Genomic DNA, 13,503 nt, shown 5'->3' on the forward strand with positions numbered 1-13,503 from the left:
TTTTTTTTTTTTTGCGCAAACGGACAAGACGCATGCAAAATGCAAATAGATACTAAATCAAAAAAGGAAAGACAATGTCCCAACATGTCATTCTATTATTCTCTTAGACCCCGTCAATTTAATGTTGACATATTTGTGTGTTAGTCCTCTTTTTTATAATGAAGGATTAGATTAGAAGTAAATTTTTAATAAAACATTTAGCCTTTAAAATTTATCTTAATTATTGATTTGATTCTTAAAATTTTCTTAATTATTATTTTTATTAATTAAGTCCTTAAAATTTTATAATTATATAATTAGTCCTTATAGTTTGAAGACATGTAATCCTAAACACATGTTGAGGAGCGTTTAACCCAAGGACGACAACCTCTTCATGAATTTCAGAAAAAATTGTTAGTCCAATGACATTAAAGTAAATTTTATGAACTTTATTTTGATAAAAATTAACTTTAAAATTCAAATTGATAATTAAAAGACCAAAAATTTCATTCTTCTTCTAAAAAAAATATTATAAAAGAAAGAAGAAGCCCCTCACATAATATTGAGGTACAGTCTCATAACTCATAATAGAGAGGTGTTTTTCCAACGCGAACAATCACAGCCCGTCAAAATCTTGGCCTAAAGGCTAATTTAGTTAAAGCTTCCAAGTAAACAAGGCTTGCTCATTCACGAATACACATGTATACCCTCACTTGCAATGTCCGCCATCTCCATTTTCCTAGCACTCCAAAATCCGAAAAAGAGAAACTAGTTCTGATCTTCTTGCATCATTAATATATATGGCACCTTCAGAGTTCATCATCTCCACCAAAAGTACCTTCACCTTCTCATACTGTCATAGCTGTTGTACTTGTTTCACTTGGCGGTCTATTCGTTCGTGCTTTCCTCTCTATTGCTTTGTGCTGCTTCCTTAGAAAGAAAAGGAGAGTTGAAAGTCCCAGATTGCAGAAATTGACGAACGTGTGAAGGTGCGTGAAATCATTGTTGCACGTCCACATGGTGAAGAAGTCAAGGTGCTATCCATAGAGGAGGATGTGAACATTCAACAAGAGGTTGAAAAGAAGTCTGTTATGGAAGGTATACGCAAGAAATCAGAATATGGAAGCCCTCGTGATCCTGATTCCAAAGAATCAACTTCTGGAACTAATCAATCAATTGAATGAATGAAACCATGTTCAGCTTAACATATCAATTTCCATCAAAGAAAATTGTACTCTTCTGGCATTGAAATTCAGACAGGACAGAGTAAATAATCATTCACGAATCTCTTCTATCGAAATGTTTCAGCGCTTTCAAGAATATTTTCGCACTCAATTCCTTTGTTATTATCAAGTACTACTGTTCGACTCCTTAGATTCATTATACTAATATGGTATTTCCCTTTTAATCCGAACTTCATTCAATTTGCTTTTATTCACATTTTTGACGCGTGAACTTAGTAATCCAAGATGTGCAAAACAAAATTGCTAAATTACATTACTCAGTTTTTTTCTTTAGGGGATGGTGGTGGCTGGCTACTCTTCCCAATGAAGATTGAATTCTCTTAATATAGAACTGGAATCTACATTAAAGAATCGATAACCAGATGTAATTCATAAAACAAGAAAAAAAAGGAAACAGAGACTTTCATATGTAGGCCGCCCAAAAAATATACAAGGATAGACACGCAGTGTTTTTCTGTGACATGGATTGCTGCAGTCGACTGCAGGGTGCAATCATAAAATCTTCCCTTCTTCTAGCCCCTGACACTCATATCATGCACCGGAAGGACTATATGTTTAGCTATGGTGATTGGTTAGAGGGTGTAAAAATGGTTGCGACAGTAGGAGCGGCAGCTTTCAAGTTACTTGGCAGAATAGCTATAGGCGTGGTAGCCTGCCCATTTCCTTGCAAGAATTCCATCCCTAAAACTAACAAATTGGAAGCCATAAAATATAAGTTCTTGAGTAGGGGGGGCTAGAGATAGGTCAAATTTCATGCCTGTACCTGGAGTCAAATAAGATGACTGCAGGGGATGCATGCCTGTGTTTCTCATGGATCAATGGCAATGGGAGTTATACGTCTTTTGCCTGTCTTATTTGATGTTGTCGCTCCCCTTGAACTACAAGTTACCTTTTCTTCTGCTTCCCTTTTGTCCAAACTAGATGTTTGTTTCTGTGTCTTCTCTTCAACTTCTTTTCTTACAACATCCAAACCCGATAGATGTTCTGTCTTGTCTTGCTCAACTGATTTCGCAGTATCTGAACTCACTGGATTTTTCTCTGCTTCATTTTTACTGCTGTCTGCTACAACTGCACCAGCATTCCTAGTTGCTTCAATGACCATGACAGCTTTCTCTTCGGCTTCACTTTCCTGGCTTGCTGCCACAACTCACCGACATTGCCAGTTTTCTCAATGATCATGTCATCGGTCTTCTCTTCTGCTTCACTTTTCCTGCCAGCTGTCTCAACACCACTAACATTGCCAGTTTCCTCAATTACCCTGAAATCATCCTTCTCTTCTGCTTCCCTTTTCCTGCTTTCTGCTACAACTGCCCCAACATTCCCACTTGCTTCTGCAACCATGTCGTCACCTTCTCTTCTGCTTCAGCTTTCCCGGTTCCTGCATTAACTACACCAATATTACTAGTTGATTCAATGATCATGTCATCAGCCTTTCCTCCTGCTTCATTTTTCATGCTTTTTGCTTCAGCCGTACTGCCACTTGTGGTAGCTTCAATGACCAAATTGTCAGATGTCTTCAGTTGAGTCTGATCCTTATCAGAAACTTTCTTTTCTCCTACACCAGTATGTTACAGAAATATTAGAAATATCAGTAGTGAAGATATGATAAAGCAGCAAAAGAAAAGGGAGGGGGCTACCTGATGAAGAGATAGGTGTTCCTAATTCGTTATTTTCAAATTCCACCAATGTGCAGAAACCATCTTGAGAGGACAATGCCAAATAATGAGCATCTGGTGACCTTTTGAACAATGTCGGAAGCAGTTAAAAACTTTCCCCAATGGCACACAATTGCATTAATTCTTAAACAAAAACATAAAAAAGGGACCTGGTAGCCACTAAAACATTTACCATGCAATGTCTGTTATTGCTGCATAGTGGAGACCAGCCATTACAGCTATGGGAGGATTGTTCTCAGTGTCATAAATGTACAATGAATTCAGAGTGGCCACCGCAAAAATGAGGCGATAGGGAAGCTTAAATAACCCAGCTGCACAGATGAATACAATAATTATCATGCCTCAGTAAGGGTATACATTCTCCAAGACTTGCAGTATGCTTCTATAAGATAGCAGTTCAACTTTGGAGGTCACTTTATGGGACAGAGTGCCAGAATTAAGCAGGGTTCCACATGATTGAAGAAATGGCCACCTAAATCATATATACAGTGTGATTGAGCTGATGTACAAGTACGAAGCACAGAATTACCTGAATTTGTTCCCCGAAGGCTGAAATTAACAGGGCAGAATCGGACAGCAACAACAGCTTTGTTTGCACAAGGAAGCTGTATGGCAGGCCTGCATATCAGGCAAATCACAACAAAATACCTTTGGAACTTGGTCCATGAATATATATAAGATAGCATGTTAGGTATTAAAGTATCACAGATAATCTCAAGGATTTTTGTTTCTTTCAATGTCTTGGTTTTGCAAACCATCTTCAGCATTTGAAGCAGAAAGATTTCATCACGTGAAGGAGAAAAATCTGGTAGGCTTACCGAGAGAGATCCTTTCTAGAAAATATGTAAGCAGCATTTACAGATTCAGACCCAGAAGTAATTTTGTATGAGCCTGAAATAGGTAAGGCACGTTTTAAAAATAGATAACATAGAGCAACAACCGTTCAGAAAATAAGAGCCTGAAAGGAAGAGACCGACATGATACAATTTCCACGCACCATCAAATACTAAAGAAAGCACATTAAGTTGCAACTTGACTGCAAAAAGTCAGACCAAACTGCAAAGGAAAAATTTACAACTACCTAGAGACAAGTATACCTTTTCACCATCCAAAACCACAAAATGAAGAGCCTTATCAGGCTGAAGCAAATAAAAGTTATCAGCAATATAACCAATTCAATCAACACTATCCAAATCAATTTTGTTAGAATATTCTATGGTTAGCTAAAGAATGAGCCATATAGAAGAATCTGCACACTGCTTATCACAACCTCTGACCCACAAAACCAGAGAAAGAATTATGTATTACCACAAAGAGACAAAATTTCCAAAATAAATTGAACCAGAATTTGCTCAAGTTAGTACCTGCAGGCACAAGAAGAAATGAACCATCAGGAGACCATGCTGGTCTTCTGAAAAAAGACGGCAGTGTCTCATCATGAAAAAGATGATAATTTGTTGACTGCATTCCAAAAACCTTGTAAGGTTCATGCATATGACAAATCAATCTATACATTTAAAGATAGCATATGATTCAATTTATCTTAACCTTAGAATTATCTAGTAATGGATGTACTGCCTTGGAAATAACTTGCTGGCAGACAAAATTGATTTTCCCACTTCCTTTAGATTTTTTAGGTTTATTAATGTAAATTCGGCAAGTTCTGTCAGAACTAAGAGAAGCAACATATTTCCCTAGAGGATCCCATGCAACTCCTTGAACATAATGGGCATGAGCATCCAATGTCTGAAGATTGGTGCCTGAGACATAAAAATCAAGCACAATCAGTAATATAAAAACAGATATGATCAGCAAATGTTACAATTAAAACATTCCAACTTCCTTCTACCAGAGTTAAAGCATACTAGTTCAAACATACTGGAATTATTTGTTGCCATTCTCACCTTTGTTAATATCCCATATTATGCAACTATTATCAACTGACCCAGAAATTAAAAATGTGCCATCAGGAGACCATTGAAGGTCCAGAATGTCCTTGTGATGAGACCTATTTCACAGAAAATTCATGATAAGAATGAAATGGCCCAAGCATGAGTTTAGGGGGTAAAAAGGTACTGATATTTAAAATATATTTATTAGAAACAGAAATCCAATAGGAAAACCAAAAGGGATAGCTGATTTAGCGCCCTCAGATTGATGAGTAGTTCCATCATAATTTATAGTTAATGTCAAGTATAGTCTTCATTTCTACATCATAGCCTTCAAACTGTTTGACTACCTGTTTTCAGAACAGTTTTTGGTTTTGAAAAAAAAAAAAAATGAAATAACCTATTTGAAAATGTATCTTCTGTTATTTGTTCTGAAAAACACAAAAGTTAAAAGTTGATCTGAAGAACTAAAAAACCAACATGTTTTGTCACTTTTGTCATGCAAAATTAGAGAAAAGGCAGAAAATATTATGCTATCATTAATGAAAATTATGTTAATAAAATAAATTATTTTTTCACCTTTTATTTCACCAATTTAGATTCATTTTTTCAAAATAATGATTCAAACAGATTTTTTTCATTTCTTGTTTCCAAAACTTGTTCTGAAAAACTACTCTACAAAATTGTTTTGAGAACATAAAAACAGAAAACAGAACCAAACAAGCCCAAAGTAGACCCTACATCAATATTGAAAAGAAGACCATGAATAAAAGGACATTATTAATTGGTTGGCTAGGCTATAAAATAATAATTGCATACGGAAATATAAAATTCACAATAGAAATTATATCAAACCAAAATACTGCCTATTCTACATTATATTAATTTATAATATATGCAGGGCTCACAGATGAATCCAATCAAGGGACTCTTACCTTAACATCTTAAGGACCTTCCATGTCTGATCTGTATCTGTCAGATGATACTTCCATATTATAAGATCACCTCCTGAAAATATGGAAAATCCAGTCAAGAAACCTCGCCTATTTAGATCATCAAAATCTAAAGCAATTAAAGCAGTTCAACAAGGCAGTTAAAGACATACCATCAGCACCAGAGGCCAAGAGTTCCCCTGCATCAAGCAAAATATTGTTCTTAGTAGATGATAGCATCACCCAAATTTTTCTTGGTGAAAATAAAAATTTAACAGTAACCAAAAGGAGTAAAGAGTGCTTCAGAGTCTGCGTAATTAATTTAGAAGAGGGACAAAGGACTAAAATTAGAATTTTAGAACTATCAACTTTAGTTAAGGCTGCTTGTTATTTTCTGGAAGCTTTTAAAGGCAAGTAGAAACCATTTCCATGACCATGAGGAACCTCTTTCAAACTGCTAATGAATTTGATGTATAGTGAAGAGGAGAACAGTGAAGAATAGATAGAGAGAGGAGTAGAGAGAAGAATTGAGGGATAGAGAAGAGATTTTTAATAATACTTGAGAGATTTCATAAGCATAAGAGAATTAAGTGCGTCAAAGCCCTTTATATAGGACTGATCTAGTCAGACCCTAAGGCTAAAACAACTAACATTTCTAACTGACTAACAACTAACAACTTATTCCTCTACTTATTATGATTACACATCAATACCCCCCCTGAAGAACCCTCGTCCTCAAGGGTCAGAAATTACAAAATAAGGGTGCTGCTTCTGTAGCTGGAATAAAGAAACCCAGCGTGCTTCTTCATCAGGAAGACCTTTCCACTGCACAACCACCTCAGTAATAATTCTCCCCTTTCTTCTTCCCATTTGTTTATTTAAAATCTTTTCTGAAATAAGACTTGGAGGAGGCTCAGGCCAATCCACAAGTGGATGCCGTTGCTTCACAGACAGATTAGGGCAGAGCTTGAGCGAAGACACATGAAAAGTTGAATGCATTCTAGATTCTGGAGGTAACTCCAACTTGTACGCCACTGGACTTATTCTTTTACAGATTCTATAGGGGCCAAAGTACCTTGGAGCTAATTTCTGAGAGCTCCTTGATGCTGCAGAAATTTGGCAATACGGTTGCAGCTTTACAAACACCCGCTGTCCTTCCTCAAGTTCTCTATCACTCTTATGTAGGTCTGCCTTTTGTTTGATTCTGTTGACAGCCCTATTGAGATAATAATTTACCATCCCTAGAGCTTCTTCTTGTGCTACAAATGTTCCATTAACAGCTTCTATAGTCACATCTCTAGGCAAATAGGGAAATGATGGAATATAGGATAATGGTTAATTAGAATAATTAGGATTTATTCAAGACATTAAGATTATCCATTAGGAATATTTAAACAAGGATATTTATCCACTGAAATTGGGATTTATTGTGGTCTCTGATTATCTAGGCTACTTGATTGGTAAGGGCTTGTATGGTAGTCGGGAGACTTGCCATCTCAGAAGTGGCATCCTCTAAGGCACGAAGACAGTTGTTGTTGTGATCAGCCATGGTTATTTGTTGTTTCTATAATTGAGTTTCTAGCATACAATCCGAGCATCAATGGCTCTAATACCACTGGTGTATAGTGAAGAAAAGAACAATGAAGAATAGAGAGAGAGAGAGAGAGAGAGAGAGAGAGGAGTAGAGAGAAGAATTGAGGGATAGAGAAGAGATTCTGAATAATACTTCAGAAATTTCATAAGCATAAGAGAATTAAGTACATCACAGCCCTTTATATAGGATTAACCTAGTCAAACCCTAAGGCTAAAACGACTAACATTTCTAACTGACTAACAACTAACGATTTATTCCTCTACTTATATTAAACATCAGAATTCTATAGTGTATACAAAGATAACATTTTAGAATCTAGATAGCTCAGATACTAGAGGTCATTGTGTATCAAAATAACTAATACTGTTGTCAAATACTTTGGTGCAGGATAAAATTTCCTATCACTAATAAATAAAACATTATATCGTGAAACTGCTATCAATCCTGAGTGGACAGAGAGGGAGAGGAAACCAGTGATACTGACTTACCTGAAGAGGAGAAACGAATTACATTTACTGCAGAACTATGATAAGACAAGCTATTCAGATAGGTCACTACAGGTAGTTTCTTTTGTGCCTCTGCAGGTTTTACAGACCACAGCTGGAAATATAGGGTACAAATCAATAGTTAGTCTAGCCTGGTGAAAGCCAAAAAGAAAAAGGAAAAAAAAAAACATGCTGAAATTTTCAAGAGGTATTGTTTTAATTGTTCTTTAATTGAACCAGTGTCAGATGGAGAAGGAAAACTCTCAATCTTATTTGCATTTTTCATCAGCAATGCTGTGAAACACAAGTCAGGGGAATAATCGAAAATGTCCCACACTGATATATTGGAACTCAAACAAAGGTTAAAAATACCAGGGATATTCTATGATTCAACAGTAAAAACGAGATCACTGGTCTACGTAGTCCAAATAGTATCTCCTCCTCCCTTACAAAGATGATATTTCTTGGTTCAAATTATTCTCCAAATCAAGGTAAGTTAAAAAAAAAAAACAAGTAATTAAATAAAAAATATCAATGATGCATCCACCTCTATTGTACCAGATCAAAGGTACAGCTCAAGCATCCTATCTTTCTAAACAAAAACCAGACATTTAAATATGAAGATATAATTTTAAACGCATTTGTTTAAAAACTATTAAATATTGAGAACGTTATGGCAGCAGTTTCTTCTACTCTAATGAAAATGTAAACCAATTCCATAAGCATTACTAAAGTTTACAATATTATAAGAAGAACAATCCACCATTAACCGTTGTATAATCAACAATTTTCTTGCTCGGACAAAATCCAAATAATGTACATCACATAATCAAAAATAGAGAGGAGCTCAGGGACATTTTCTGGAGAAACTACACAAAATCCCGAAACAAAAATATTGAAGAAAAAAAATATTTTCCGAGATTGTTAAGCATTTAAGTCTCACTTCAAATCAGACCCACGAAAACCCGAAACCCCAAATTCTGTCAAACGGACTATAAGACTAAAACAAAATCTTATGCACGAGAGGGGAAAAAAGAAAAAAAAAACAGTTGCCTGCTTAATAAGTCTTGAGTAAAAATGTTAAGAAATAAGAATGGTTAGAAGGTAATCGGAAGAAGCACCTTGATGTCGAAATCGGCGCCTCCTGTAGCAAGAGTGGCGGTGATTGAGTGGAAATCAAGGGAAAGGACTGGTTTGGTTTCATGCCAGTTTATTTGTAAAGTTCCACCCTTCATTCCTCAATCTCTGAGACTGAGAGGATTTTAGCTTCGGGAAGACGAAGCAGCAGCAAAATACAAGCCGAAAGAGGGATCTTCGCTCGCTTCTCTCAGTTGGCGGGAAACAGCTTCGTCCGGAAATGATGGTCTTCTATACCATATTTACCAAATTACTAGACTAGCCCCATCAATCAATTATATTTTCATACCAACCATTCCCGGTTGCAGGTGCCTGTGCCATTTTATATATTTTGGTAAAATATATTATTATCTCAGAAATAGAATGTGCAGAGAAAACTGTAAAGTTAACTACAATTAAATACATATTAACTACAATTTTAAAAACAATTAAATTTTTAAAAATATTTTTCTGTTTTATTCATTAAATTCAGTTAATATTTTTAAATCGTGTTCTTCCTTTCACTTTTCTTTTACCATGTTTTCATCCCTATCTTAAATTAAAATCGTATAGAATTAACTTATTAATTAGATAATTAGATTTCACCCACCTTTTATCATACAGGTGTGAAACTTAAAATGAAAATATTTACCCGATAGTAAGAGCTTATTAATTCAATCTTCTGAACAGACAAAAACGATCACGATAAATATTTATGGAATGAAATTGAGACAAATAAATTTTAAATTATGAAATAAAAAAGATTAACCATTTTAGTAAAACAAAAGTGATAACTTTGCAAATGGAAATGCACTGAATATGAAAAAATTTCATCTAGACAGCGGCATATTCTTTTCCTGAGAATATTAACACAATATTACCTTAGGTTATTGTTTAAAAATTATATTACAAAAGAAAAGTTATATATATAGACACACACATACTGAAAAGTTAAAGTTGAATTCAAAAGCTTATCAGAGTTGAGATATGTCTTTAAATTCAAAAAACACTTATAAAAATAGTTATAGATTATTCATTAAAAAAGTTTTCACATTCAGTAATAAGTTTTAAACTTATAACTTCATAGATTGTTAGCTAAGTCTTTCCTTGGGCTAACCTTTGTTTTTTTTTTTTTTGGTTTCCCACTGTTATTATCTTATTGGAGATAATTTTGTTTGAGATATTATTAAATATTAAATTATTAAAAATTAAATGTAAATATCTTTTTTAATAGAGATTTAAACCTTGATTCGATATGCTGTGATTGGACCAGTCTGTTAGTTAAGGCGGGGGGGAGTTATGATCTCGTTTATTTTGTAGCTTTCGGGAGTTGTGGGCCTGTCATATTGGCAATAGGTATTAAATTCAGATCTCGCCTTGCATGAAAATGAGGCCTTTTTAAAGAAGCCCAAGAAAAAGATAAATAAAAGTGAAAGATGAAGGCCCAAATATTTCTTTAACTCTTTTTGCAGTAAGACATAACCCAACCATGGATCTCAGCAAGACCCATAATTAAAAAAATAAAAAATGGCGTATGAGCGCTTGAGCAGGAGTTTCGAGGTTCTGAGTAACCAAGAAAATGCAAAAACACACTAAGGATTTCCCTAATTGGACCCGAGACCAAACAATGCTTGGAAGAAGTAGAAAGGCGTCAATTTGGCAATATCAATCGTAATTACAGAGTCTGAGAAATTAGTAGGATTATTCATAATTCACATGGTATTACCTCCCACCTCTCTCTCTCTATGCTACGAATTTTTTTATTTTGTGTAAGCACTCTTGAAGAAAGTTATCTAAAGATTTATTCTGATCCAGCTTTTGGTAAAAATATTCTTGTGTGTGTGTTAGAATTGGTTCTTTTTACCGGCGGATCCAGGAAGCTTTAAGCAGCTAGCTCCTTTTCAGTTTATGCCATTTAAAGAAGGACTTTACAGTTGGTTTTCAGTTTTAATCTGCAAATTCTGTGTGTGTGTGGCGCGTGTTTGATTCTTCATCTCTGAAAACAAATGCTACTTTTCCAGTCAGTTCTGATTGTGAAGCCCAAGAATTGGCGTGTAGGACACTATCCTTTATACCATTACACTACTTGTCCTCTGTTTTACTAATCCCCACATCATTCCAGACGCAATCGAATGAGATGTTCTTTTATTTTATTTTATTTTTTCACGTAGTACCTGGTATGTCAATATGTTCCGCGTTGTGCTGAGGGAAATTTAATGGGGTCTTGATTAGACTGGCTCGAGCCAGGGGATGAGACCGTTCCAGGTGAAATCTCTACCACCAATGTTGCTATATTCTCAAAGCTTGAATTTTAGTTAAGTTGGTACCTTACCAAACATGTGATAGTTAAAGAAAGGTTATTTATTTCTAGTAGCAAGCCATTTCATGATTAATCTTCATTCCCACTCCCGGCCCTTGAAATCCAAGAACGCACAAGATATTGGAGTCTGGCTGGTAGAGTTTTTTTTTTTTTTTTTTTTGACCAAATGGCTGGTAGAGTTCAATAATCATACCACAGGCCCCATTTTACCACACCTTTACTCATCTCTTTGATGATAAAACCGAGAAAAAGAGAGATTAGCATACCTGCACCAACCTTACAAGGATATAAATCGGCTACTTCGAAGAAGAAAAATAGACAAATTCAAAAGAGGTGATGAGTCACAGCTAGGATCAATTATTTCAAAGATCTTTTTCAGGAGAAAAACGACAGATCTTCAACCAAAAAATGAAAAGGAAAAGGATTTCATCATGGTCCAGTACTGGGAAGGAACCAATCACAAAGAATTTTTTTTTTTTTTTGACCAAAGTTGTTTATTTTGACTAACAGTAACATCCATGGACCCATCAATCTCTCAAGTCTCAACTAATCTGCACAACTCACAAAGCCACTAGTGGGAGATCAACGCGCATAATCCTCATCTTCTTTTCATAGCACTGTCTAGATTAATCCAAACAAGTAGGCCCTAATCAAGCTTTTTTAAAATATGTTTTGCATCATGCAAATACCGATGATGCAAGAAATGGATCAAACTGCAGTTGGATTGACAAAAAGAGGCTTGACATCTTTCAATCAGGTCTTGATCCAAGTTCAGAAAAGGCATGAATTTGCATTGAGAGAAAACGCTAGCTAAATACACCTTATATCAGAAGACAGACAAGATTCAGAAAGATTAAACACGAAGATATAATGGTTCTGCATTACAGTGAGAGAAGAGAAGACATTGATTGAGCTAATACCAATTCAGATTATCAATAATCCCCAGAGCCACATCACAGATATGCTTCAAACCCTTTTCTCTACGAGAGATTTCTGGAGGATAGACCAAATTGGGATAGCGTTTAAAGGCATTGTGACAAACATTGGGGTAATCTGAAGCTGCAGTGACACGCATATAAGCATAGTCATACTCTTCATTAGCCAGGTCCTGCACAGAAGCTCGAAGGGCATCAACAGCATAACTGTACTTGTCTGAGCATTCTTTGAGGACTCTGTTCAAGATGGTGTCGTTTGAAGGGCCTACCAACTTAGACGACAGGTATGACGAAGTTGCAGTTGCGTTGGCCATTCCAATCTCAACCATGATCACAGCTAGACCCTTTGGGTCTGCGTTTGGACTTGTGGGGTCAGATTTCAGGGAAGAGTAACAGAGGTCGTAGTACTTTGTGTTCTTGCAGGTTTTGCGGATCAGTTTGGTGTCTGCTTTCACAAATGAATGAGGTTGAAGGAGGTGAGAGAGGAAGAGGAAGAGCAGAGGAAACAATTTAGAGGCCATCATCAGAGAGAGGGAGAGAGATGAAGGAGATGTTGAGGAAGCAGTGAAGAAGAAGAAGAAGAAGAAAGAGATGGAAGAGAAGGTACTTACTGTATGGAAAATTGAGGCAATGATGGAGCCAAGAGGGCAGAGTTGTACGGTTCCTTTTTCCCCTTAAGATCTAATTACGTTGTCTTGACTCGGGTCTCGGATAAATATTTTTTATTTTGTTGCTTTTGGATTGTCATGGGATATTTTTTTGGGGGGTTAAGAACGAGAAGGCATGTGACAACTTTTTTTAGCAGCATTTGAAGAGCATGACTACAGCACATGATTCAAGTTGTTCAATGTGTTTTCCTAAAGTGAAATGTGAAATTTTAAGTATAGTGGATTGTGGATGAAAGATATATTGTCAGGAAATATTTACACACATATGATTTCTTGGTTGAGACTTAGCATAACCTAATATAACTTTCGAAAATTTGTTGGCTTTATCAAAAAATTGATCAACTTGTACATTTTCCTGCATATAAAAGAAAATATAATTATTGGTTTATATAATTTTAATGTGTTTTGATATGAGTTTTTGTATTTTTTTTCACTGTTTCAAGTTTTTTTATTTTTTTTATTTTTTGTATGCAATGTTAATCCTATCTATTTGTTTGGTGATCTCTGCTACCCTGGCCGCTGTCACCGAGTCTTCCCCCAAGTTCGTGTCACGTTTGAGTCCGAAGAACTTATTTGTTATTTGGGAAAATATAATTATTTGTTATTTTTTCTTTTGTTGTCCTTGTTTAAATTACTGCAAATACAAATTATCACTTTATTTAGAC

General features: G+C 35.5%; 2 protein-coding genes across 2 annotated transcripts; both read right to left on the reverse strand.

Annotated features, from left to right (window-relative positions):
* Window positions 1–1,417: 1,417 nt before the first annotated feature.
* LOC129308062 (chromatin assembly factor 1 subunit FAS2) lies at window positions 1,418–9,139 on the reverse strand. Its single transcript, XM_054949045.1, is given in 13 exon segments — window positions 1,418–2,561; window positions 2,564–2,778; window positions 2,861–2,961; window positions 3,072–3,210; window positions 3,429–3,517; window positions 3,718–3,790; window positions 4,264–4,360; window positions 4,448–4,659; window positions 4,804–4,907; window positions 5,724–5,796; window positions 5,894–5,920; window positions 7,803–7,914; window positions 8,921–9,139. Coding segments are annotated over 13 exon segments (1,632 nt in total). The 5' UTR covers window positions 9,035–9,139; the 3' UTR covers window positions 1,418–2,285.
* Window positions 9,140–12,005: 2,866 nt separating this feature from the next.
* On the reverse strand, window positions 12,006–12,830 carry LOC129309505 (cell wall / vacuolar inhibitor of fructosidase 2). The gene has a single exon (XM_054951102.1). It carries the CDS (start codon window positions 12,692–12,694, stop codon window positions 12,149–12,151), a length of 546 nt encoding a protein of 181 aa, XP_054807077.1. The 5' UTR covers window positions 12,695–12,830; the 3' UTR covers window positions 12,006–12,148.
* Window positions 12,831–13,503: the final 673 nt, after the last annotated feature.

This window comes from Prosopis cineraria, unplaced genomic scaffold, assembly GCF_029017545.1.
Source record: "Prosopis cineraria cultivar Desert tree isolate PC_DT_omini unplaced genomic scaffold, ASM2901754v1 PC4, whole genome shotgun sequence".
NCBI classification, from domain to species: Eukaryota; Viridiplantae; Streptophyta; class Magnoliopsida; order Fabales; family Fabaceae; genus Prosopis; species Prosopis cineraria.